Source organism: Oryctolagus cuniculus, chromosome 2, assembly GCF_051225735.1.
Source record: "Oryctolagus cuniculus isolate XC-2025 breed Fujian yellow rabbit chromosome 2, ASM5122573v1, whole genome shotgun sequence".
In the NCBI taxonomy this organism is placed as follows: Eukaryota; Metazoa; Chordata; class Mammalia; order Lagomorpha; family Leporidae; genus Oryctolagus; species Oryctolagus cuniculus.
Window position 1 is genome coordinate 34,126,132 of NC_142868.1, and position 27,839 is coordinate 34,153,970.

At 41.1% G+C, this 27,839-nt stretch overlaps 1 protein-coding gene across 7 annotated transcripts in view; it reads left to right on the forward strand.

The window, feature by feature from the left end:
• Nucleotides 1–27,839, forward strand: part of N4BP2 (NEDD4 binding protein 2) — a 130,630-nt gene that overhangs the window by 82,789 nt on the left and 20,002 nt on the right. For 5 of the 7 annotated variants that reach the window (XR_016228867.1, XR_016228865.1, XM_089325355.1 and 2 more), the window contains 3 exons: nt 2,448–2,616; nt 13,762–13,885; nt 15,133–18,489. Coding sequence is in view for 5 of the 7 variants with exons in the window: in XM_089325355.1 (XP_089181481.1) it covers nt 2,448–2,616; nt 13,762–13,885; nt 15,133–15,178 (339 nt within the window). In the remaining 2 variants the exon portion in view is untranslated. Of the gene's footprint in view, nt 1–2,447; nt 2,617–13,761; nt 13,886–15,132; nt 18,490–27,839 lie in introns of those variants that run through there. The other 2 variants (XM_089325353.1, XM_089325354.1) reach the window with 1 other exon arrangement.

The following is a 27,839-nucleotide window of genomic DNA, read 5'->3' on the forward strand; positions in this document are numbered from 1 at the left end:
TTCTCTAATAATTTTATGGTGTCAGCTTATAGATTTAGGTTTTTAATCCATTTTGAGTGGATTTTTGTACGAGGTGTAAGGTATGGATATTGCTTCATACATTTGCATGTGGAGATCCAGTTTTCCTAGCACCATTTGTTGAAGAGTCTGTCCTTGCTTCAGGGATTGGTTTTAGCTCCTTGGTCAAATATAAGTTGTTTATAGATGCTTATATTGATTTCTGGTGTTTCTGTTCTGTTCCATTGGTCTATCCATCTCTTTTTATACCAGTACTAGGCTATTTTGATTATCACTGCCCTGTAGTATGTCTTGAAATCTGGTGTTGTGATGCCTCTGGCTTTGTTTTCATTATATAAGATTGCTTAAGCAATTCAAGTCTCCTGTATTTCCATATGAATTTCAGCATCATTTTTTCTATATCTGAGAAGAATGTCTTTGGTATTTTGATTGGTATCACAGTGAATCTGTAAATTTCTTTTGGGAAAAAAAGGACATTTTGAAGATACTGATTTTTCCAATCCATGAATGTGGAAGATTTTTCCATTTTTTTGGTATGTTCTTCTATCTCTTTCTTTAATGTTTTATAATTCTCATTGTAGAGATCTTGGACCTCCTTAGTTAAATTTATTCCAAGGTATTTGATATTTTTTTGTAGCTATTGTAAATGGGATTGATTTTAGAAGTTCTTTCTCAGCCATGGCATTGTCTGTGTATAAAGTGCTGTTGATTTTTATGTGTTGGTTTTATATCCTGCGACTTTGCCAAACTCTTCTATGAGTTCCAATAGTCTCTTGGTGGAGACTTTTGGATCACCTATACATAGAATCATGTCATCTGCAGATAGGAATAGTTTGACTTCCTCTTTCCTGATTTGAATCCCTTTGATTCTTTTTTTCTTGCCGAATGGCTCTGGCTGAAACTTCCAGGACTATTGAATAGCAGTGGTGACAGTAGGCATCCTTGTCTGGTACCAGAACCCAGTGGGAATGCTTCCAAATTTTCCCTGTTCAATAGGATGCTGGCTGTGAGTTTGTCTTAAATTGCTTTGATTATGTTGAAGAATGTTCCTTCTATACTCAATTTACATAGAGTTTTCATCATGAAAGGGTGTTGTATTTTATCAAATGCTTTCTCTTCATCTATTGAGATAATCGTATGGTTTTTGTTCTTTGGTTTGCTAATTTGATGTATCACATTGATTTGTGAATGTTGAACCATCCATACATACCAGGGATAAATTCCACTTGGTCTGGGTGCATGATCTTTCTGATGAGTTGTTGGATTCTATTAGCTAGAATTTTTTTGAGCATTTTTGCATCTATGTTCATCAGGGGAATGGGTCTGTAGTTCTCTTTCTCTGTTGTATCTTTTTCAAATTTAGAAATTAAGGTGATGCTGGCTTCACAGAAAGAATTCCCTCCCTTTCCCTTGTTTTGAATACTTTAGAAGCATTGGAGTTAGTTCTTTAGATGTTTGGTAGAATTCAGCAATAAAGCCATCTAGTCCTGTTTTTTTTTTGTTGTTGTTGTTGGGAAGGTCTTTATTACTGATTCAATTTCTGTTGTGGTTATGGGTCTGTTTTAGGTTTTCTATGTCTTTATAGCTCAATTTACGTGGATTATATGCATCCAGGAATCCATTTCTTCTGTGTTTCCTGGATTTTTGGCATACAGCTCTTTGTAGTAATTTCTGATGATTCTTTTTATTTCTCTTGTATCTGTTAACTTTTCTTTTTCATCTCTAATTTTATTAATTTGGGTCTTCTGTCTCCTTTTTTGGGTTAGTTGGTGCAATGGTGTGTCAAATTTTTTTATTTATTTATTTTTTTTTTTCAAAAAAACATGGCTCTTCATTTTGCTTATCTTTTTGTATTGTATTTTTGGATTCAATTTTGTTGATTTCTTCTCTAATTTTAATTATTTCTTTTCTCCTATTAGTTTTGTGTTTGGTTTTCTGTTGTTCTTCTAGATCCTTGAGATGCATTGAAAGCTCATTTGTTTGGTGCCTTTCCAATTTATTGATGTAGGCACCGGTTGCTACTAACTTTCCTCTTAACACTGCTTTTGCTGTATCCCTTAAGCTTTGATATGTTGTGTTGTCATCTTAATTTGTTTCCAGAAATTTTTTTATTTCTTTTTTGATTTCTTCAGTGACCCACTGTTCATTCAGAAACATGTTGTTCAGTCTCCATGTGTTTGCAAATTCCATTATGGTCCAAGAAGATGCTTGGTATGATTTTGATTTTTTTCAATTTGCCGAAACTTGCTTTATGGCCTAGCATGTGGTCAATCCTAGAGAAAGTTCCATGCACTGGCGAGAATAATGTGTATTCTGCAACTGTAGGATGGATGTTCTGTAAATATCTGTTAGGTCCATTTGTTCTGTAATGTCGATTAAGTCTGCTGTTTCCTTGTTGACTTTCTGTCTGGTTGATCTGTCCGTTAAAGGGTAGTCTTCATGAGCGGAAGATGAAAGAAGCCAATCATCTCGCCGCTGTGGAGATCTTTGAGAAAGTCAATGCCTCCCTGCTGCCACAGAATGTTCTAGATCTCCATGGCCTGCATGTGGATGAGGCGATAGAACACTTGATGACAGTTTTACAGCAGAAAACTGAAGGTAAGATGGTGATGATGACAGAGTCGATAGAAAACGGCCATTGTTTGTATTGATGTAATCCGGGAATTCTAGTCTGAGTGTAGAGGCTGAGGATACCTGTGCCACATTTGTAGATGTTTACGTTAATCATTCTTCAGGAAGGGATTCTCACTGACATGGCCGTTAACATTTTCCTGTTTCGGTTGTTTGTATTTCTTTTTGGTGTTTATTTATTTAAGATTTATTTATTTATTTGAAAGAGTTACACAGAGAGATGAGAGAGAGAGATCTTCCATCCCACTGATTTACTCCCCAGATGACCACAGTGGCCGGGGCTGGGCCAGGCTAAAGCCAGGAGCCAGGAGCCTCTTCCAGGTCTCCCACATGGGTATCAGGGGCCCAAGGACCTGGGCCATCTTCTGCTGCTTTCCAGGCCATTAATAGGGAGCTAGATCAGAAGTGGAGCCCTTATGGGATGGCATCATTGCAGGCATGCCTGCACCACAATGGCAGCCCCATTTTGGTATTTATTAAAAGGAGAGAGGGGCCAGCACCATGGTGCAGTAGGTTAATCCTCTGCCTATGGCGCTGGCATCTCATATGGGTGCTAGTTCTAGTCCCAGCTGCTCATCTTCCAATCCAGCTCTATGCTGTGGCCTGGGGAAGCAGTAGAAGATGGCCCAAGTCCTTGGGCCCCTGCACCCGCGTGGGAGACCCAGACGAAGCTCCTGGCTCCTGGCTTCGGATCGGCACAGCTCCAGCCATTGCAGCCATTTGGGGAGTGGACCAACAGAAGGAAGATCTTTCTCTCTGTCTCTCCCTCTCACTGTCTGTAACTCTACATCTCAAATAAATAAATAAATTCTTTTTTTTTTTTTTAAAAAAAGGAGAGAATAGTGTAAGTACCATAAGTGTGACTTAAAAATGGGAATTTTTAGGAATATTCTATGTCTTTGTTCAATAGATATTTAACTTAGTAGATAATTATTGGATATCAATTGTTCAATAGATAAGTAATAAAATACAGAAGTAAATAAGGTGATGGGACTTTTTTGAAAGGTAGGAAGAGATCTTCCATCTGTTTTTGTTTGTTTTTAAATACTTATTAATTTATTTGAGGAGTTTCACAGAGAGAGGTCTTCCATCTGCTGGTTCACTCCCCAATTGGCTGTAACGGCTGGAGCTGCACCAATCCGAAGCCAAGAGCCAGGAGCTTCCTCCGGGTCTCCCACATGGGTGCAGGGATTAGAAGTGGAGCAGCAGGGGCTCGAACCGGCACCCATATGGGATGCTAGCACTACAGGTAGCAGCTTTACCCGCTACACCATAGTGCCAGCCCCCATCTGTTGTTTAACTCCCTAAATAGCTGGTACTGAGCCAGGCTGAATTGAGGAGTTGGGAGCTGGGACTTGTACCAGCGTCTGTGTGGGATGCTAGCATCAGGCGCTTTACCTACTATGCCACAACGCCAGCCCTGCTTGCCTGTTTCTTTCATATACTTACTGTATGTGTGCCCATCCATATTCAGTATGTAGTTTCTTAGTTCGTAGATTGTCCTGTAGTTTTAATTTGTCTGATTATTTCTTCATGATTAGATTCAGGCTAAAATACTTTTGGTAAAAATACTTTGGAGATGACATTAAATTGTCCTTCCTTGGTGAATGCATAAATGGACATATATTGTCCACTTGTCCCATTATTGATGGTAACTTTGATTTCTTAACGAAGGTAGGATATGACCATATTTCTCTGTGTAAATGTATCTGTTACCCATTTGTAGGTAATTAGCACTCTTTGGTGATTGATACTTTGAGTTTCTGTGAATCCCTGTTTGTGATATTTTAGCATCCATTGATGATCCTTGGCAGAATCATTACATTGGTGTCTGCAAAATGGTGTTTTAAAAAATTTAGAGCCGGCACTGCGGCTCACTAGGCTAATCCTCCACCTGCGGTACTGGCACACCGGGTTCTAGACCCAGTCGGGGCGCCAGATTCTGTCCTGGTTGCTCCTCTTCCAGTCCAGCTCTCTGCTGAGGCACGGGAGTGCAGTGGAGGATGGCCCAAGTGCTTGGGCCCTGCACCCACATTTGGAGACCAGGAGAAGCACCTGGCTCCTGGCTTCGGATCAGCGTGGTGCACCGGCCGCAGCGGCCATTGCGGAGTAAACCAACAGAAAAGGAAGACCTTTCTCTCTGTCTCTCTTTCACAGTCCACTCTGCCTGTCAAAAAAAAAAAATATATATATATATATATATATATATATATATATATATATATAATCAGTACGGGCTCATGGGTATTTGTTTCGTAATTTGGGCTATCATCCAAGAGTACGTTAAAAAAGTGTTTTAACAATACCTGTGTGTACTTTACAGTATGACATTGCAATACATGTGTACAGTGTGTACTGAAATAAATAAGACTGGCTGGCACCGCGGCTCACTTGGCTAATCCTCCACCTGCGGCGCCAATACCCCGGGTTCTAGTCCTGGTTGGGGCGCAGGATTCTGTCCCGGTTTCTCCTCTTCCAGTCCAGTTCTCTGCTGTGGCCTGGCAGTGCAGTGGAGGATGGCCTAAGTACTTGGGCCCTGCACCCGCATGGGAGACCAGGAGGAAGCACCTGGCTCCTGGCTTCAGATCGGCGCAGTGCGCGGGCTGTAGCGGCCATTTGGGGGGTGAACCAATGGAAGGAAGACCTTTCTCTCTGTCTCTCTCTCTCACTGTCTAACTCTGCCTGTTAAAAAAAAAAAAAAAAAAAAAAAAAAAACAAAGAAGAAGAAGAAAAAAGAAAAAGAAAGAAATAAAACTAATCAACATTTCCCCTTCATTGATAATTACTTTATGATTGGAACCTTGGCTTGCCTTTCTTGTGCTTGGTTGTAAAATATATAATAGGTCATTGTGAACTATAGTCACTTTACTACTAGGAACTTATTCCTTCAGTCTACATCTGATTTGGTACTTATTATCCAAACTCCCTCCAACCCCCTGACCCTTCCAGCCTATGGTAATCTGTTCTGTGTTCAGATTGAGCTTTTTTTTTTTTTTTAAATTTTATTTATTTATTTGAGAGGTAGAGTTACAGACAAGGGAGAGACAGCGAGAAAGGTCTTTGAACTGCTGGTTCACTCCCCAAATGGCAGCAATGGCCAGAGCTGGCCTAGTCCAAAGCCAGGAGCCAGGAGCTTCTTCTGCATCTCCCACACAGGTACAGGGGCCCAAGCACTTGGGCCATCTTCTTCTGCTTTCCCAGGATGTAGCAGAGAGCTGGATCAGAAGAGAAGCAACCAGGACAGGAACTGGTGCCCTATAGGATTCTGGCGCTCCAGGTATAGTCTTTGCCTACTATACCACAGTGCCAGCCCCTAAGGTTTTTTTTTTTTTTTTTTTTTTTTTTAAGCATCCACATGAGGGAGAACATTTCAGTACTTGTCTTTTGTGTTTCTTCATTCTATTTTTATTAGCTGAAAAAGACACAAAGTCACTGTTTTGATAGAATTTACCATGTAGTGGGGTAGATGATGAGAAACACAGTTACATAAATAAGTAGCATTGTGATAATATATAGATTTCCATGTTGCATTGAGGATAAATTGAAAAATCCTTACATGATATGTTCCCGTCTGCACCCCCAGTCTCTAATTTGGTGTTGCCTTTCCTCCTTTCTGTGTGTTTAGCCATATTGTCATTCCTGAACTTCACACTCATTAAGCTCTCCCTTAGTAGCTTCCTTTAGAAGGCCTACTTATCACAGCGTTTATTAAAAGCTTGTTGTTGGGACTGGTGCTGTGGCCTAATGGGTAAAGCCACCTGCAGTGCTGACATATGGTATGGGTGCGGGTTCAAGTCCTGGCTGTTCCACTTCCGATCCAGGACTCTGCTGTGGCTGGGAAATAGTAGAAGATGGTTCAAGTGCTTGGGCCCCTGTATCCTTGTGGGAGACCCAAAAGAAGCTCCTGGCTCCTGGCTTTGGATTAGCCCATTTCCAGCCCTTATAGCCATCTAGGGAATGAACCAGTGGATGGAAGCCCCCCCCCCCCCCAATCTTTCTCTCTCTCTTTAACTCTGCCATTCAAATAAGTAAATAAACCTTTAAGGGAAAAAAAAAAAAAAGCTTGTTGTCTATCCTTTTGGCCAAGAATTGAGTCACTGGTGATTATTGAATCATCATCGTGTAGTGTTTTTCATTTAATACTCAAAAAAACTTGGATAAAGGTAAAGTATTCTTATTTTTTTGGCAAATAAAAATTGCATGTATTTACGGAATACAATGTAGTGATTTGATATACATTGTGAAATGATTACCATGATCAAGTTAGTAATCCATCATCTCATATAGTTACTGTGGTGTGTGTGTGAGATCTAACACTTAAGATTTACTTTTTGGGGGCTGGCGCTGTGGTGTGTAGCATCCCATATGATTTTTAGTCCTGGCTGCTCCTCTTGCTATCCAGCTCCCTGCTGATGTGCCTGAGCAAGCAGTGAAAGATGGCCCAAGTACTTGGCCTCTCAACCCAAGTGGGAGGCCCAGAAGAAGCTTCTGGCTCCTGGTTTTGGATCAGCCCAGCTCTGGCCATTGCTGCCATTTGGGGAGTGAACCAGCAGATGGAAGAACTCTCTCTGTCTCTGTCTCTTTTTCTCTCTCTAACTCTGCCTTTCAAATAAATAAATTTTTTAAAAAATCTACTTTTTTAGCAAATTTCAAACATACGCTACAGTACTTTTTAAAAAGTTTTATTTTATTTGAAATGCAGTGACAGAGAGAAGGAAAGGGAGGGAGAGAACAAGAAAGAGATATCTTCCATACACTGGCTAACTCCCCAAATGGTCTCAGTGGCTGGGGCTCGGCCATGCAGAAGCCAGGAGCCTGGAATTCCATCCAGATCTCCTACATGCGGTGGCAGGTGCCCAAGCACTTGGGGCTTCCTCTGCAGACTTCCCAAGAGCACCAGCAGGAAGCTGGATTGGAAATGGAGCAGCCAGGCCTCAAGCCAGCACTCCATCCTGGGATGCCATTGTTACTAGCAGTGGCTTAACCCACTGTGCTCCAGCGCCGCCCCAGTGCTACTGTATTAATAATAGGTAGTATGCTGTATATGAGATCCCCAGAATTACTCTGATCATCACTTTTTACCCTTTGACCAGCATCTCCCCATTTACCCTGGCTACTGGCAGCCACCATTCTACTCTCCTTCTCTAAGTCTGACTTGTTTTAGATTCCATACATGTGTGAGATCATATAGTATTCATCTTTCTCCTTCTGGTTTATATAACTTAGTGTAATGCTTAGATTCACTCATGTTGTTGCAAATGGCAAGATCTCCCTTTTTATTACTGAGTAATCTTTGTAATATGTATGCATAACAGGTTGGTTGTTTCCATGTCTTGTGGTTGTGCTTAGTGTTGCAATGAACATGGGAACACAGATAATCTCTTTGAAATTCTGATTTGTTTCCTTCAGATATATACCCACGGATGCCTAGATTATACATCAGATCCAGTTTTAATATTTTGAGGAACTCTAAACTCATGCCTCCCCTTTTAAGATAGGAAACTAATTGCATAAAAAGCTTAATAACATGGGAACACAATCAGCATTGTTCAGAATGTGGAGAAAACTGTTACTCTGATATATTGCTGTTAAGCTTGTTAAATGGTGTAGCTGCCATGGAAAAATTATACCCAGCATATAGCCCTGCTTAGCATACAACCCTGCTTCCTGGTGTATATTCCAAGAGAATTGAAAACACAAGTCAACTTTGTAAAAACTTGCCCATGATTGTTCATGATAGCCAAAAAGTGGAAACAACCCAAATGTCCGTCAACTGATAAATGGATTAAGAAAATGTATTAGATCTATACAGTGGAGGAACCTTCTGAGCCTTATGTAAAAGAAGCCAAGTACAGGGGCCAGCACTGTGGCGTAGTGGGTAAAGCAGCCACCTGCAGTGCCAGCATCCCATATGGGCTCCAGTTTGAGACCTGGCTGCTCCACTTCGAATCCAGCTCTCTGCTATGACCTGAGAAAGCAGTAGAAGATGGCCCAAGTGCTTGGGCCCCTGCACCTGCGTGGGAGACCCAGACGAAGCCCCTGGCTTCACACTGGCTCAACTCCAGCCATTGCAGCCATCTGGGGAGTGAACCAGTGGATGGAAAATTCTCTGTCTGTCTGCCTCTGCCTCTGCCTCTGCCTCTCTGTAACTCTACCTTTCAAATAAATAATTAAATCTTAAAAAAAATGAGAAGCCAAATACAAAAGGTCACATACTGTATAATTCTATTTTTAAAAAAGACTCATTCATTCATTCATTTATTTATTTGAAAGGCAGAGTGACAGAGAGAGGGAGATCTTCCATTTGCTGATTTACTCCCCAAAGGCCCCATCAGCTGAGGCTGAACCAGGCTGAAGCTAGGAGCTTGGAGCTCCATCCAGATCTCCCACCTGGGTGCCAGAGACCCAACTAGCTTGGCTGTCATCTGCTGCCTTCCCAGGCACATAAGCAGGAAGTGGAGTGGCCAGGTCTTGAAACCATGCTCTGATACAGGCTGTTGGCATCCCTAGTAGGCGCTTAACCTGCCATGCCATAATGCCCACCCCTGGAAAATTCCATTTATATGAAATACACTGAATAGACAAATTCCTAGATACAGAAAATAGATGCGTGAGGGCTGGCCTCATGGCACAGTAGGTTAAGCTGCAGCCTGCAATGCCAGAATCTCATACGAGCTCCATTTTGAGTCCTTGCTGCTCCATTTTCTATCCAGTTCCCTGCTCATGTTCCTGGGAAAGCAGCAGACGATGGCCCAAGTATGTGGGTGCCCTGCCACCCAGTTGGAAAACCCAGGTGGAATTCCAGGCTCCTGGCTTCAGCCTTGAGTGTTTCAGTCTTTTAGGGATTGAATTACATTTTTTTTTTTTTGACAGGCAGAGTTAGTGAGAGAGAGAGAGACAGAGAGAAAGGTCTTCCTTCCGTTGGTTCACCCCCCCCCCCCCCAAATGGCTGCCATGGCTGGTGCTGCACCGATCCGAAGCCAGGAGCCAGGTGCTTCCTCCTGGTCTCCCATGCGTGTGCAGGGCCCAAGCACTTGGGCCATCCTCCAGTGCCTTCCCGGGCCACAGCAGAGAGCTGGACTGGAAGAGGAGCAACCAGGACAGAATCCGGCACCCCAACCAGGATTAGAACCCTGGGGTGCCGGTGCTGCAGGTGGAGGATTAGCCTAGTGAGCTGTGGCACTGGCCAAGGATTGGATCATCTTATGATTGATATTCTCTTTGTCTCTCTCTTCCTCCTTCCCACCCTCCCTCGCTCAGAATCTCTCTCTCTTTGTAACTCTGCCTTTCAAATCAATCAATCAATCAATCTTTAAAAAGAAAAATAAAGATTAGTGGTGGCTGGGAATGGGGAGTAACTGCTAAACAGACACAAAATTTATCTTAGTTAATTATTTTATGTGAAAAGTACAGAGAGAGGGAGACATCCTCCATTTATGTTCACTTCTCAGTGCCTGCAACAGCCAGAACTGGGCCAAGCCAAAGCTGGGAGCCAGGAACGTAATCGAGATATCCACATTGGAGGCACAATCCGAGTATTTGAGCTATCACTTGCTGCCTCTTAGGGTGTGCATTAACGAGAAGCTGTTCAGAAGCCAAACCAGGACTCGAACCCAGGGACTCAGATATGGGATGTGGATGTCCTAAGCAGCAACTTAACTGCACATCAAGAGCCTACCCCAGGCATAGAATTTCTTTTTGAGGGGCCAGTGTTGTAGTGTAGTAGATTAAGCTGCCTCCCATGACCCTGGTATCCCATATGGGTACCAGTTCGAGTCTTGGCTGCTCTACTTCTGATCCAGCTCCCTACTAATGTGCTTGGGAAAACAGTGAAAGATGGCCCAAGTACTTCAGCCCTTGCATCCACATGTAAGACCTGGAAGAAACTCCTGGCTCCTGGCTTTGGCGTGGCCCAGCCCTGTCCATTGCAACTTTTGGGGAGTAAACCAATAGATGGAAGATTCTCTCTCTCTCTCTCTCTCTCTCTCTCTCTCTTTCTCGGACTCTGCCTTTCAAATAAATAAATCTTAAAAAAGAAAAAAAAAATATTTTTTAGGTGATGGGATTTTCTGGGAATTAGTGGTATTGTTTGTACAACTTTCTGAATACACTAAAAGCCTCTAAATTGTACATTTTAAAATGATGAATTTTATGTGAATCTTATGTCAAAAAGATTATCAGAAAAAAAAGTTAAATAACTTGCCCAAGGTGACTCTCAGACCCAAGATACAAACCCTTTCTGGAAGCAAAGGCCCATCTTGTGCGGGCTGACACTTGTAACCTGTAGTCACTGTCAGTCACCATCAGATGGTAGCATTGTCGAATAGAAGTGTGCCTAGTGGAAAATCTGTGACTGCCCTGCCTTGCAGTGATGACATGTAGAAACAATTGTCAAAATTGGGGATGAATAAAAAAATAGAGACACCTGGACCTTCTCTTCTTGTGATTGAAATACATGCTACCACCTATCAAGTATTTTTGTTCCCAGATCTAACCAGGTATAGATCAAACCTTTCAATTTGACTACTAATTTATAGGGATGCATAGGAGACAGAGGAACATGCTAAACAACACCACAGGGATACACCCAGGAAAATATAAACGGTGAAAATTTAAGATAAATTATCTAGTTTTTTTTTTCTTTAAATTATAGAGAAAACATAAGAAGAGGGAAAACCTTTAGATTAAAAGTTACTGAAGAAATATATCAGCCAAGGCCAGCGCCGCGGCTCACTAGGCTAATCCTCCGCCTAGCGGCGCCGGCACACCGGGTTCTAGTCCCAGTCAGGGCGCCAGATTCTGTCCCGGTTGCCCCTCTTCCAGGCCAGCTCTCTGCTGTGGCCAGGGAGTGCAGTGGAGGATGGCCCAAGTGCTTGGGCCCTGCACCCCATGGGAGACCAGGAAAAGCACCTGGCTCCTGGCTCCTGGCTTCTGCCATCGGATCAGCGCCGTGCGCCGGCCGCAGTGCGCCAGCCGCGGCGGCCATTGGAGAGTGAACCAACGGCAAAGAAAGACCTTTCTCTCTGTCTCTCTCTCTCACTGTCCACTCTGCCTGTCAAAAAAAAAAAAAAAAAAAAAAAAAGAAATATATCAGCCAAATGCATTGTTTCAGCCTGACTTAGATCATGGTAAAAAAAAAAAAAAAAAAACACCATTTTTTTGAGATGATTGGGGAAATTTTTAGAAATTACTGATGTTGGGCCCGGCGCTGTAGCCCGTCCTGGTTTGAAGTGCCGACATCCCATAAGGGCGCCGGTTCAAGACCGGCTGCTCCACTTCCTGTGTAGCTCTCTGCTATGGCCTGGGAAAGCAGTAGAAGATGGCCCAAGTCCTTGGGCCCCTGCACTCGCGTGGGAGACCGGGAAGAAGCTCCTGGCTCTTGGCTTCAGATTGGCACAGCTTCGGCCGTTGCGGCAATTGGGGAGTGAACCATCGGATCGAAAACCTCTCTCTCTGCCTCTGCCTCTCCTCTCTCTGTGTAACTCTGATTTCAAATAAATAAATAAATCTTAAAAAAAAAAAAAAGAAATTACTGATGTTAAGGAACTATTGTTAATTTTGTAAGCTGTAAAGGTGACATTATGGTTAAGCTTTCAAAGGAGCCCTTTTTTCCTTGAGATATGAGACTTGAAACACCATGTGAATGGCTGGCACCACGACTCACTTGGATAATCCTCCCTCTGTGGCGCCGGCACCCCAGGTTCTAGTCCCAGTTGGGGCGCTGGATTCTGTCCCGGTTGCTCCTCTTCCAATCCAGCTCTCTTCTGTGGCCCGGGAGGGAAGTGGAGGATGGCCCAAGTGCTTGGGCCCTGCACCTGTATGGGAGACCAGGAGGAAGCACCTGGCTCCTGGCTTCGAATCGGCGCAGCGCGCGGACCATAGCAGCCATTAGGGGAGTGAACCAACAGAAGGAAGACCTTTCTCTCTGTCTTTCTCTCTCAGTGTCTAACTCTGCCTGTCCAAAAAAAACAAAAAACAAAAAAAAACAAAAACAAAAACAAAAACAAAAACCATGTGATTGTGGTTCTGCTGAAGTATTAGGGCACTTAATGAGCAAAATATAGGATTTTAATTTTAAAAAAAGATAAGAACTGTCTTCCAAGAGGAGTTTCTCATGTTAGTTGGTTACTTTTTTTTAAAGATTTATTTGATTTAATGTATTCATTTGAAAGGCAGAGCTATAGAGAGACAGAGAGAAATCTATCTTCCATCTACTCCCCAGATGGCCAGAATGGTTAGGACTCGGCCACGTGAAAAAATGGAGTCCAGAACTCCATATGGGTCTCCCCCTTGAGTGGCAGGTACTTGTGCCATCTTCTACTGCCTCCCCAGGCACATTAGCAGGGAGCTGAATCCAAAGTGGGGCAGCCAGGTCTTGAACTAGAGCTGTGGGATGCCAGTATTGCAGGTGGCGACATTAACTCACAGTGCCACAAAACCAGTCCCAATTGATTATTTTTAACAGTAGGAGTATAATTAGTCCTAGTATTAGTCCTGCTATAACTAATGGATTTCCTAGTATCTATTTTGGGAGTTAGCAACAGGCACAGGGAGCCTAAGTATGTTTTTCATGGTCTCACAGTCCTGTTGTGGCAAAATTATGATTCAGACCAAAGCTTTCTGGCTTCAGGGTATTTAATTAATATGGTCATTTTGAAGATTCTTACTTAATAAATGCAACTCATTTAAAACATAGCCTGCCTGACTCAATGTGTATAATAATTGCTAGACATCAATAATATTATTGTCATTATCATTATTTCAGAGGGATCTTCCAGTAGCAAAGGGAGATTTCCCTCCCTATCTGGGATGAAGTCCCACTCCTTTAGATGGGTAGATTGGGGCTGGCATTGTGGTGCCATGGGTTAAGCTGCCACCTGTAATGCTGACATCTCATATGAGCACCAGTGTGAGTCCCAGAAGCTCCACTTCTGATTCAGATGGTTAGATTGCTGAGGCTATTTATGTTTTAAAACGTGAATGTTGGGGTTTTCTGAGATAATGTCTAAATCCCTCTGAAAGCAGTTTAGTTTGTCTTTGAGTAGTTGAGGTTTGGTTTCTATTGAGAATGCAGGAAATGAAGTTTAATGCTTCCAACTCCTGTTGTGACAGAATGCAAGCAGAGCGGCGGGAAGCCTTATCTTTCTGTGATCACAGGGAGAGGAAACCACAGCCAGGGAGGAGTTGCTCGCATCAAACCAGCCGTCATTAAATACCTCACAAGCCACAACTTCAGGTGAGTGTGGGTTCTGTCAGCACAGGATGGCAGTTGCCCAGAGGTTGCTGGGCCAGCATTCGCAGAAAGTGCAGCTGAGTGTGTAGCAATAGTTAACTGAAGTTCACCATCTGATTTTAGCCACAAGCTCATGCTTAGAGTAGCATATAATTTTCTCTTCTGGGTTTATGTTGTCTGGTAAGCCAGAAATAATGAAAAATGTGTTGTCAATCATCTGATAAAACTTCTCTCATAAACTTAAAATTCTAAAGGAAAAATACATTTGTATTTTGCCATGGTAATATATTATCCAAAAATAATTATATTACACATACCATAGTTTAACACTGACCATTCTTTTGAAAAGAAACACATATTGTGGGCTTCAGATAGAATGGGTGGACTTCTGCTGCAGTGTAATATGGGTATGTTTAAACTTCAACAGAAATGCTCCAGTTGATAGGAATTTATGTCTTCAAAAGTTAAAATGCCATTAATGATTTTTGCTTTGATTCATGTTTGCTTGCCAGCATGAAATGGTTTTTTTCATTAAAGTGATCATTACTCAGTAGCAGAAATTGATAAGATGAATCCAAAATTAAAGATATGTTGATTGGTTCCCTGGGGATGTGCATCATTTAGTTGGTCCTCCCTTCCAGTGTTCATTAGTGCAGCGTATGTTGTTTATGCCATGTAATAAGATGTTATTTGATTACGTTATAGAAAATGGCAGCATTGTTGTGGAGCATGAAAACGGGTGACGCTTCACAGTTAGTTTTGCAGTGGCTAAACCAGCATTATCATGATGAGATTGATGGACCATGGTAGAGACTCCAGTGTTCCTTGAAATATTACACTGAGAGAGGTGAAAGCGTTGCGTGGCCAGATGAAGCAGTCTGCCCTGCTCCATCAGAGACTTGTTGGTATTCTCTCGCACAGAAGCCGTGTGATGCGGACACTGTCTTACCCTTCAGGCAGCATACTCTGTGTCAGGCAGGTCAATTTCCACCTTGAGAGGTTTTGAAAAATCTTTACTTGTATTCACTACTAGGTTAGAAGTAATCCCTGGCTTTAAGATTGTATTTGTTTGGATAGTACATTAAAAGGAGCATAAATATAGGTATTGATTCTGGATATTGACTTATTAAAGAGAGTACTTTGATGGTAAATATTATATTAAGCGTGGATATGTGGAATTGATTCAAGATCTATTTCTTACCCAGTTTGGAATTTTTTTGTTTAAAATAACTCTTTTCTCATTTTTGCAGGTTCTCTGAAATTAAACCAGGGTGCTTGAAAGTCATGCTAAAGTAAACTAAACGTCCTTGATTTGGAAGTGTGAAAGTTTATAGATTAAAGTTAGTTTTACTTGCAGTAATTCAGTCAGTTCTACTCTAAATAGTGTTTATTAGAAGTCATGTCCAGTTCTATAGCAAACAGTTGATGTTTTTCAAAACTCAAGAGAAATTTAATTTTTTACTGAATCAAAATGCCAAATGTTACCTGTTGAAAATATTAAAGGGGATTTTTATTGATACAGAACATTTCAGAAAAATTACCAGCCGCAGTTTTTAAAGTCTGAAGTGCTCTGAATATTGCTCAGAGAAAATGTTAGCTTTGTGTTAATTGTTTGACATTTAGTGAAGTCCTAAAGGCTTCTGTGGAGAGCATGTGAAGTGCTTTGAAATCTGGCTCATGTTCTTCAAAGGCAGCGTGAATCGAAGAAGTAGTAGTACTAGTACTAGTAGTAGTTGTAAAGAAAGAAAGGATTTCTAAGAAAACACTTGAGTACTTACCTCTTGCTTTCAAAGCTAGATGCATAAACTCATTTCATTTTGTCATATCCTGCAGGAAGGAAGACTTGCTGTTGCACTTTATTCTGCTTTGTATTTGATCTTGATCTCTTTCCTTTCGTTCTGTTGTTCTGTGTGTGCGTTTTCTGGGAGGCAAGTTGGGTCTGAGATTGTATTGCAGTTTTTTATCTTCCATAGTCAGAAAAGTTTTCAGAGAAGGAGAAATGGTTAGATATTTACCAGGTGTTGTTGCCTTATGGAACTACTTCGAGGACTGTCTGTTTAAGTGATATTTCAGACAGTACTAAATAGCTGTGTTTTAAATTTGATGCAAGTAATTTGTAAACTGTAGTAGATCAAAATCCTATGAACTAAAAACTAATGTAGAAAGCATTTTTGTTAATAATCACAAAAGGAATCCTTATCATTTAAAAAATCTTTACCTTTATTTTGAAAAAGAGCCAACTTTCTAAAATGGAACTTTCACTGACTTCTGTTGTTTGGTTAGTTAATAAGTCCTGTAAGTATGTAAATTATAATTTCCTTTATACAGGCTTAATGTGGTAAAGTACAATTTTCCAGTATAATACAGTGGCTTAAATAAATTTGACTTTGACTAGAGAATATTGCCAACATGTATGTAATTTTAGTGAACATTTTTGATGCTTTTTGTTAGGTTTAAAAAAATTATTTGGATCAGGAATTAATAGGATTGAGTGGTTATTGAACAAATCTTGAAATATAGAATGCTTTCCAAAAAAAGCAAACATTTTAATGAAAATAAAACTCAAAAATACATGTTTTTATATATCTTGAAAGCATGCTTTTAAATGAAGAGCCTTATCATTGAAATTTGTTTCAAAAATAAGAATCTATGTATTTTTAGAGATGGTTAATGACTGGTACTGGAGTATTATACACATTCTTATGTTTGTAATAATTTGTTTAAACAGTACCAACAGTTTACCACACTTTTTTGTGCTACCTAGAAGTGTTGTATACATTATAGATGAAGCAGTTCCCTTTAATGACTTCATAGAAAGCTATAGTTGTTAATGAAACAAAATATTCCTATGTGTAAATTAATATAATTTGAAAGATGTGAAAAACCTGGTGTTACTGAGTGTATGCAGCTGCACACTCATTTTCTGTGTTTTCTTTATTTCTTCACCTGGTTTTAAAAACATCACTTTTAAATACTTCAGCTAGACTTATTTTAGTGTAATTAATGAGGGAGCAGTCAAAAGAAGTAGAGGTATGGTCTTCTAACAGAAACAAAAGGAAAGGAGCTATGTTCTATACTGTACAACTTTAATTCTATGCCTTATTTTGGCAAATCTAGTGGTATTTCTTAATCATTATTCATAAATACACAGGCAAAAATTTAACAGCATATGTACTTTTATAAAATTGCTTAATCCTGAAGTAGCTCCTACCTCTACTAATTAGTATAGTTTAAGCACTGTATAGTTATGAGACAAAATTTATAATCCCTCCTTCTTTTGCCCATTTCTAAATCTTTTCTGTCACAGGTAAAGATAGTCTGAAGTTGATCCAAGTTTCTATGTATTGGTATATTTATGCAAGTACATGGTCATTGCAATGACTCTTTGTAAATTTAATTAATCTTTTAAAATATTTTAAAATACAACACTTCTATAGTTTGGAAAGTTTTAGTAACAGTAATAGTCTCTTACCAGTTTGCCAGAGATAAAAACAGAACTAATGTAGAAACCACAATGGGTGAGTGGTTGGACCAGGGGGACTCTTAACAGTGTTTTTAATCCATGTGACAAATGGAAGCTTGTTTTCTTAAATTTGTGGGCTATTCATGTCTGTATTATTTTCAAGGTGAAGCTTCTTCTGTTTGTTAGTACTTCCATACTCTCTGCAATTATTTAGCTTTTATAGGTAGGATACATTAAATGGTAGAAGTTTTGACTTTATAAAGCATCTTGGGTATTATAACACATCTTGAGAAGAAAAGCTTACAGTTGTTTTGCATAGCTTCCTGTCTTTTATATTTCAGTCTTTCTTTTTAAATCCAAGTGTTTTATATGCTTAGAAAAAGGACGCGAATAAAACCAGATTAGTTATTTCTGAGCTGGAAATTGGAAACTTTTGAAACTCAGGAAATTGCTCTGACAATGTTTTTAACTGCTCTCAAGAAAATTACAAAATGTATAAAAAAGACAAAAATAATTGTGCTGTTTTTTCTAAGTGCTTTTCCTTTGTGCAATGAGGTAAAGTTTGATAATGTTCCTGTGTAGTGGTTAAATATTGCACATTTTATTTACATGTAACGAAAACAGATTTAAATGTGTGGTCAAAAAATGTGTTGTTTAAAAGCTGAATAGGTTTATGTAGAATGTATGTTAATGGTGCTTATTTTTAAAATGTAATTCAAGTTTACAGTATTACTTAATGCCTCTTTATAGAATTTAATAAAGAAACAAGTCTAGAACACGTCTACATGCTGAAGAGCCTTTTATACATAACTTCACATTATATGATGACAAAGTTTATTATTTTCCTTAAAGTTGAACAATTGATTTTTATGGTCCAAATGATAAGTCTGTTATTACTAGATGATTGAATTAATCGTGAGGCTTCTTGTTGAAGTACAATATTGCAGCTATCAGTTGGAGAATATATTATAGAATTTTCAGATGGTATATCAGAGATAAATGTTTTATTTGTACTATAAAGAAAATGTAATTTTGCTGTTAACTCTGTATTTTTTTTATTGAAAATGTTTATAACTGATTTTAAAATTTCTTATGAAGCCATTTGCAAATTACATACTTAATTTAATAAAGTACTTTAGCCACAGTCCAGTGTGAGGAAATCCTTCGTTTGATGTGAAAGGGCTAGTGATTTAAATATTTAAAATATTTTTAGTATAACTGTAATTTTAGATGAGATGGGACATAAAAATTTTATTTCGGTACCATGGGCTTTCTTATAGTTTAAATTATTTTGCTGCAGCAAATAGTTATGATTTCCCTTTTCACCTATCTTTTGACTGACATTCGAATTAGGAATCATGTTTCTAAGAAGCTCAAGTATTGTGTTTTTAAATAACATTAAGAACCCTTGAAGTTTATTCAAACCAAGAGCAGAATAATTCACTCATTTAACAAGGACTTAAGCATTTATTCAACAGATACTTACTGACCACTTGTTACTGGGGTACAGTATGGGACAGGCAGGGCTTCTCTCCATAGGTGTCTCATAATTGCTCTTGTGAACCATTACGTGTGTAGTGATGTGTACTGTGGAACACTTTGACGTATGGTATACTTTCTTACACAGGTGGTGCTATCCCTGTTTAATGAATAAAGGCTTAGAGAAGTTAACTAGCTTGCCACTTACTGGCAGAGGTACAATTAGAAAATAGGTTCCCTGTCTGCTAGTACAGAGTAGCTGCATCCATTTTAATGGTAAGAGTATTTACTCAACAGGAGACAGTCCCCCGTCAGACTCTCCTGAAAGAGATGCAGCACCATGTGAAGGTCTGCTGTTTGGGAATCTGCTGTCTTCTTTCGTCCAAAAGAAAGCTGATATTTTGGAAGAACCTGAGATACCAATGGCAAGAGACAAAGATTTGTTTCTCTCAATAGAAAATCTCAGAAACAGAGTCTGGGACTGATGTTTCTATGAAGATTTGGGGATATAGGGTCTTCTCTGTCCCAGGTGTGACCCTCATTTTCCTGGCCCAGTGTGGGTGACTAGACTCTTAACTATTACATCAACATTCTTCTTGTGGAAGGACAAGGAAGCCAGAATAGGGCCATGTGCCAAGGCTCTGAAAAATGATATTTAGAAGCTGCCAGAGGGCACTTCTTCCTCTTGGCCAGAACTTAGTCACGTGGTCACATCTGGTTGCAAGGAAGGTTGGCAAATTGTCTGTTTCAGACTACTATATGTTCAGCTAAAATTGGGTATACCTCTGGCAGAAAGAGAGCAGATATTAAGGGTAACAAATAGCAATCTTTGCCACATAATTTTTGAATATTATGTAAATATGCAAACCTTGCTAGGAATAATAAAATAGAAATCACAGTTGTGTATGTTGTAACTTTAAAAATTCTAATGATGTTAGTAGCCAAAAGGGTGATATAATGGACTTTCATTTGATGATTTATGGAATCACTTTCAGTATGATCACACAGTTGTGGCAACTAGATTATGTCTGACAGTACTGCTTAGTTAATATATTTGCATACTGACTTACTGAATTAAGCATTTATTAATCAAATTCATGTGCAAAAAGCTCAGTACTTGGTGTGAGTGATTTAAAGCTAAAGTGCACCAGGATAGGGAGATATAAACACGAATGTCTTACGAGCTATAAAACAGTGTAGAGAGAGCTGTGAAGGTGCCAAGGCAAGAATGGTTGCTTCTGTTGCAGCTGGTGACTATGAACTCCGCCCTCCTGCTTGAAGTTTTCACATGACTTTCAGCAGGAAAACAAGCATTTTAAGTTCATGGCTTTTGTGCATATGAAAGTGTACAATATTCATACGTTCTAGAACTTCCAGAGCATTACTCATGGAAATCTTGACTTATTTAAGTTTAATTTGTTGTGGGTTGTTTAATAACCAATGAAATATTAATGCATTAATATTAATTATCAAAACACAAACAAATTCCTTGGACTGTATTTTGGGGTAGAGAAATGGCAAAGGACAAGCTCCAGCCAATAGTCCTCTCTTTGGTCAGATGCAAGAGCATCTCTGCAGGGTGTAACAAGGGATGGGGGGCAGTGAAGAAAATGTGATGGAATGATGTTGTTTACAAGATGTCACAGAACAAGCCATACAGAATATGCTTTCCTTTCCATTGGATTTCAGGATATCAGAGGAAAATATCCTTTAAGCAGGAAGCTTTGAAAACATGTAAATAATCTGTGTTTTGTTATCTCAATGGAATAACACATGGAATTCTGTTAAAAATTAGGTTCCAGAATGTTTTCCTCTCTTGTCAAATTTTGAAACTTTGAATGCCCTCCAAGACAACAAGAAGCCTGAATAATTTTTAACACTGGACTTGGGGCAGTGAGGGAGAGTTTGTTTGGGGAAGTTCAATCTGTAGGAGCTGGCAGTGCTGTGTCACCCTGTCTGTTTAGTTATGGGATGTATGTATTTCATAAGTGTTTCTGATCCTCCCACTGAGGAAGTGGGGAAACTAAAAATTCTGGCTGACAGTATTTAAAACGCCCTAAAGCATTGCACAGTTGATAAGGTACCAAGGGCTCAGGCCAAAGATCTAAGTGAAACACTTAGAGGGACTTGAGCATAAGTGCCTCTGATCCTGACTCACCTGGAACTTGGGGTCTAGGGACAGAAGACAAAGGCCAGCGTACTTGGAGACTGTTAAGAGACACCACATAAAGCTGGCACCGTAAGGGGCTTCCACTCTTGGTGGGCATTAGGATGAATAAAATAATTTTACTTTCAGAAGATTGCAAGAAATATTTCCTTGGCCCAGAGCAGAGCAGATTTAAAACAAAAAACTGAGATGCAGTCACTATTGTCCCTCACAGATTAACAGCCCAAAGTCACATCATCCAGGGTAGTCAAAAGAACTTCAGCCCCTGAATTGAGTTTATTTATTTTTAAAAATTATTTATTTATTTGAAAGAGTTACACAGAGAAGGAGAGGCAGAGAAAGAGGTCTTCCATCCGCTGGTTCACTCCCCAGTTGGCCTTAATGACTGGAGCTATGCCGATCCGAAGCCAGGTGTCCAGATCTTTTGGGTCTCCCACGCGGGTGCAGGGGCCCAAGGACTTGGGCCCTCTTCTACTGCTTTCCCAGGCCATAGCAGAGAGCTGGATGGGAAGTGGAGAGCCAAGTCTTGAACTGGTGCCCACACAGGATGCTGGCACTGCAGGCAGTGGCTTTACCTGCTGTGCCATAGCACTGGCCTCCCAAATTGAGTTTAAAGAGGTGCCCGCCTGATAATGCCAGCAATAGCTGCCTGCCAGAGGCAAATGCGGATCTTTTCTGGGAGAATGCATCTTTAGAGGATTAAATCTGACCAAGTTTGCAACAACCAATTTATAGGAATTACAGAGGACAGAGGAATATGTCTACAGCCACCATTGCAACAGTCACCAAAACCTGGACTGTGGGCAACTCTAATAACTACACAGTTTCTTAAAAAAAAAAAAAAAAAAAACCAAGAAAATAAAACCACACAGATGGAAGAATTTAACAAGCATGTCAACCAGTTTCAATTTGTGGACCTTACTTGGGTACTGGCTCAGCGAAAAAACAGAAACAAAACCCTATATGACAATAAAAGACAACTGGCGATGTGAACATTGACTGGATGCTTAATTATATTAAAGAAATAGTATTTTTTTTTTTAAAGGAATGATGTGGTTATGTTTTCTCCAGAGTCTTTAAAAAGACATCCATGCTGAACTATGGAATTTACTTGCCGGAAGTGGGTGAGAGGCACTTAGGAAACAAGATTGGCCATAAGTTCCTATATGTTGAAGATGGGTGTTCACTATACAGCAGTGTCTACTTATATTAAAAACTCTATGACAAGTATTTCTTTAAAGTTAATGGACCTGAAGAAGTGGATTCTCGACGTGGCTCCGGGAATAACTTCCATAACATTACAGGGTTATGCATGGAAGCTGCTACCTCGGCCGTAATTAAAGGTAAGGAATCTGGAAGTCGCTGTGGCAGCACTGCCCCAGCTCTCCCTCAGCTCGCCCGGACCTGGTGACTGGGCACCTGTGCAGTGTGGCACAAAAACCTGCCATTTCCACAGCCTGCCTCTTCAGCATAGTGAGCCTTAGCAGTGGACAGATGACTTCCACTGTAAGTCTGCCTACCAGATCTCATTGGAGTGCATCTAATTCATGGAAGCTGTGTTCTATAGGGAATTTTACCCGGCCAGAGGATTGGGGGAATGTAGTTTCATTTTATTATTATTTAAAAATTTATTTATTTATTTGAAAGACTGACTGAGAGGGAGGGAGGGGGGAGAGAGCGAGCTTCAATCAATGGTTAAGTCCCAAGTGGCTGCAACATTTGGAGCTGGACCAGGTTGAAACCAGGAGCCAGAAACTACATCTAGGTCCAAGCACTTGAGCTGTATGCTGCTTTCCCAGGCATATTAGCAGGAAGCTGGATAGAAAGTGGAGCAGCTGGAACTTGAACTGCTACTCCGATATGGGGTGCTGGTGTCCCAAGTAGCAGGTAGCGTATTGTGCCACAACACCGGCCCCAAAATCTGTACTCTTTCTTAAGTTTACATGAAATAAATTTATTTAATCCTCATAATAACTTTTAAAAAGATTTATTTATTTATTTGAAAGAGTGACAGAGAGAAAGGGAGAGACAGAGATCTTCCATCCGTTGGTTCACTCCCCAGATGACCACAGCGGCCGGGGCTGGGCCAGGCAGAAGCCAGGAACTTTATCCAGATCTCCCATGTAGTGGCCCATGCACTTGGGCCATGTTCCACTGTTTTCCCAGCGTATTAGCAGGAACTGGATCAGAAGTGGAGCAGCCGAGATTCAAACCGGTGCCAACGTGGGATGCTGGTGCTGCAGATGTCAGCTTTACCCCTGTACCACAATGCCAGCCCCCCAAGGGCTGTCTTCAATAAACCTGGGAACTTTCCTGTCCTCACTGGCACTTTGATCAAAGGCCATCAGGCTCTCTTCAAGTTTCCGCTAATTTCTCCTGAAAGTTCTTAAAGTTTTTTTGCACTCCCGATTCCAAACCTGCTCCCCCCACTTTTGGTATCAAAATCTATTATTTATTGTGATGTGAAGTTGCCCCCAGACTTAGTGGCTTAAAATAATAATGAGTTTCTCAGGATTCTGGGAGTGGCCTAGCTGGGAGAGTCGTGAGTGGCATCAGTCAGAACTTTACTGGCTGGGAATCCAAGGAGATGTCTCACTCGCATGGCTCCTCAACTGGTGCTGGTTGTTGGTGGGAGTCCTCGATTTACCCCCACATGGCCCTCTCCGAAGGCTGCTTGGGTGTCCTTAGAGTATGGCAGCTGGCTTTCCCACGCTGCAATGCTGTTTGTGTCCTAGTGTTCGAAGTCTCACTTCATTTTCTGCCAAATTTCTATTTGTTAGAAGCAAGTTCTGAAGTTCAGTACACATTGAAAGGTAGGGGAATTAGTTCTACCTTCTAAAGGGTAAGTAAAGAATTTGTGGACATAGTTGAAACCCGGTTTGTCCAGGCTGGGCCAGGCACTACTAGGGACTTTGCCAATGTTCCCAGTATAATTTTTTTTTTTAACCAATTGCAAGTGAAAGTATTTTATTATTATTATTATTTATTTTTTTTTTTTGACAGGCAGAGTGGACAGTGAGAGACAGAGAGAGAGAAAGGTCTTTCTTTGCCGTTGGTTCACCCTCCAATGACCGCCGTGGCCGGCGCGCTGTGGCCGGTGTACCGCGCTGATCCGATGGCAGGAGCCAGGTACTTCTCCTGGTCTCCCATGGGGTGCAGGGCCCAAGCACTTGGGCCATCCTCCACTGCACTCCCTGGCCACAGCAGAGGGCTGGCCTGGAAGAGGGGCAACCGGGACAGAATCCGGCGCCCCAACCGGGACTAGAACCCGGAGTGCCGGCGCCGCAAGGCAGAGGATTAGCCTAGTGAACCGTGGCGCCAGCCCCAGTATAATCTTTCTAACCATATGGCAGACACTGGCGGCCTACCTGTCAGGTATTCTTTTGTGCTATCACAACTTCATGTTCACATACCTGGTGACAGTGTGCTGAGGGAGACCGCCCCATTCTAGCGTCACACCAGTTGTAGCAGTTGCATTTCTGTTTGCCAGTGATTGATTAAAAGGTGACTATTTGACCACATCAAGGAGAAGTTCACTAGAATGGTTGCAAGTTTTCCTAATAGAAGCACGTGGGAGGAAGCACTCTTTCTCAGTAGGGCTTTGTTTCTATATGTGATGCCTGCAGTTGGCAGTTGCCGTGTTGAAATCAGGAGGAGACAAATGAAGACTCAAGGCAGTGTGCCGAGGATGGTTGGAGCACAGGAAGACAGAGCCTCTGTGCTTGCTGACGTCATTGAGCCCCTGAACTAACCCTGGAGCTGACCTTTAGCTGTCTTGTTATGGGATACATGAGTGACTTTTGCTTAGGTTTTCAGATACTTATAGCTGAAAGCATCCTAATGGACATATCCAGTTCTAGAGTTAAGGGAACAGATGTGCAGAGAGATTGTTATTTGCCCAGACTTTCCCTGCTAGTAAATAGCACAGCCAGGTTTCAGACAGAGCTGTGTCTCTTAAACACCTGATGCTTCTTTGTTGCATCACTTACGCAATGCTTTGGGGTCAGGAGAAACAGATATAGTTGGGGTTAGTCTGTGTTGGTGATTGGCAAGCAAGTATGGACAGGAGTCAGAACGGGCAGGAAGAGAATTCAGGGTGCTGGATGTGAACACTTGGAATGGCTGTCTGAGACGCAGGCTCGGTAAGAGGTGGGATCCAGAGGAAGTGATGGAGATTTAGACAATTTTAGGGGAAGGTCAAGTCGACGGTGGTTGTAGGGAGGGAGAGAATTTCAGAGGTCAGGACATGAGAGATGCAGGTTTTTGTTCCCAGCAGAGTTTGATTTGTGGCTGAGCGTGGAGGTGATGGTCATCAGAGAGGAGAAGGTCGCAGGACTGACATCAAACACAAGGTGACAGGCAGTGGAGTGGAGAGGAAGACTGAAAGCTCACCAGCTTAAAGTACAGGTGAATTAAAAAAAATTTTCCCCCACAATCCACATCCTTCAAGCCATTAGGATCTGACACAACACAGCCCCACCCTGAAGAAAGATTTATAAGGATTGTTCCATTTTAGTCTGCTGTTTTGCACCGACTGCAGAGATGAGATGGATAGGGTCACTGAGAAGAGCTGAGACGGTTGTAAGAAGTGGACTCATTCCCAGGCCTTTCTGAAATTGTTCTTTACAGTGGGACTTCTCTGTGCATTTGAAGTCCCTTTGTGGTTTATCTATTTATGGAAGCCAATAAGATATATTTTAAAAAGTTATCCACTAGTTTGTGTTATTGCAGCCTTTATTTCCCTTAAAGATTGATTTATGTATTTGAAATCTGAGTTTTATATATATATAGAGGGGTCTTCTATCTGCTGCCTTGCTCTCCAAATGGCTGCAACTGCTAGTGCTGGGCCAGGCTAAACCCAGGAGCCAGAAGCTTCATCTGGGTCTCCCACATGGGCAACAGGGGCCCAAGCACTTGGGCCATTCTCTACTGCTTTTCCCAGGTGCATCAGCAGGGGGCTGGCTTGGAAGTGGAGCGGCTGGGACTCAAACCCGTGCCCATATAGGATGCCAATGTCGCAGGCAGCTGCTTTACCTGCTGGACCACAACCTGAACCGCAGGTTATTGGAGTTTATAGAAACAATTGAGGATACATGACAACTCTCTTGTAACACTGCTAATTATCTCAAGTGGGTGGGGCTATTTAGGAAGAAGGGCTTATTTTTTAAACTCTGGACGAGGTTTTCTGCATTGTTCTTTCTTAGAATTAATTTCTTCCCTTTTGAAATAATGTCTGGCAGTTGGTTACTTTGGAACCTATTTTTAAAGCATCTCATTAATTTTGTATTACACCCATGAAACGATTAGCTAGAATTTCTGAAAATAGTAATTTCTCCCTTGGACCTTCTATTTCTTGGTTCCTGCCCTTGGAGTCATGTTAAAAATTTTAGGTCATATGTCTGTGGTTTGTATTATAAGTTAATTCAAATCTTTGGAAGCAGGCAGGATAAAAATCTATGTTTTTAAGGGAAAAAGAAGTCAAGTACAAAAGTACTCACAGTATGGTCCTATTTTTGTGTTTTTAAAAGGGTATGTGTGTGTAAATAGATCAACCTGTGTTCTCTACACCTTTCTTTGTGTACATGTATAGGTGTGTGTGTGTGTGTGTGTGTGTGTAAGCACACACATTACCACAAATCCAGTGTGCGCAGAGTGATTCAATTTCAGGAGATGTCATATTCAGAAGACAGTAAAAATCATTCTGACCTTTATTGTGTTCTTCAGAGAACCTCCACGAGACTTGCTCTTTATGTAGCACATGCTACATGCTCTTTATGTAGGTCATGTAGGTGCAAGCTGGCCAAGCGTCCCTGTAAGTCTGCCTTCCCCAGGCGCGCTCTCCCCACTTCTCTACCCTGGAGACTCCCCACAGCCTTTCACCACAACTCTCTTGGTATCTCTAGTTCCAGGCCTCCCCGTCATCCTGTCCTCTTCCTTTGCAGTTTTCCCCTGCAGTGTAGAACTCAGGGCCTGCTGGATATCAAGCTCCCATCCAAAGGTCCTTGGTTCTTAGAACACGCCTCTCTTCCCACTCATGCTATCTGCATCAGGGCGCAGTGGGAGGAGGGCAGCGTGCAAATGGCAGGATTGTTTCGTTGGTAGGCAAGAGGAGGGAAGCTGTGAATACTCCCACAGTAATCATTTTTGTCCTTGTTACACATGAAGAATTTCTGAAAGACTTGATAAGAAAGAGAATGCAGATTAGCCTCGGGATCGGCTGGGGAGTCAGAGGCAGGAGAAGGAGAGTTCACTTTCGTTGTCTGAAATGTTTTCCTTAGAAAAAACACAAAAAGCCCTGTGGGATTGCTTTTAGGAAACCATTTTAAAAATACAATTAATAGATGTATATTTTAAAGTATAGTGAAAATGTATTGCTAGAATGTGTTACGTAGTGTGCAATTTTATGTATTATATTTCACCTTTGGCTGCTTTCTGATACCAGATATTATAATGAGATCATTAAGCTGGTATCTGTGATGGTCTAATATTTTCTGGAAAGGCGTGAACCTACTTTGTCAAACTCTTACGTTGGCACTGCTGGGAGAAGGGAGGATAGCAGAAGGAAATCTACTCAGATGAGTCACAGGAATGCCAGAGTGGGTTATAAGGGAGCAGTCAAACTTCACCGAAGCAGATTTCCTGGGCCAAGTAGTCTTGTAATTGTAGGTTCAAAGTACACACTCAGTTTAGGCAGAACTGATGAGGAAAAGCAGACACCTAAACACATTCTGACAGAATTCCTGAATCTCAAGGTCTTCTAAGTTTCTAGACAGAAAGGAGAAGTTATTTGCAAGAGGAAAAGATCTGAACAGCATTTGATGATGTGGTCATATTTTCACCTATCGAGA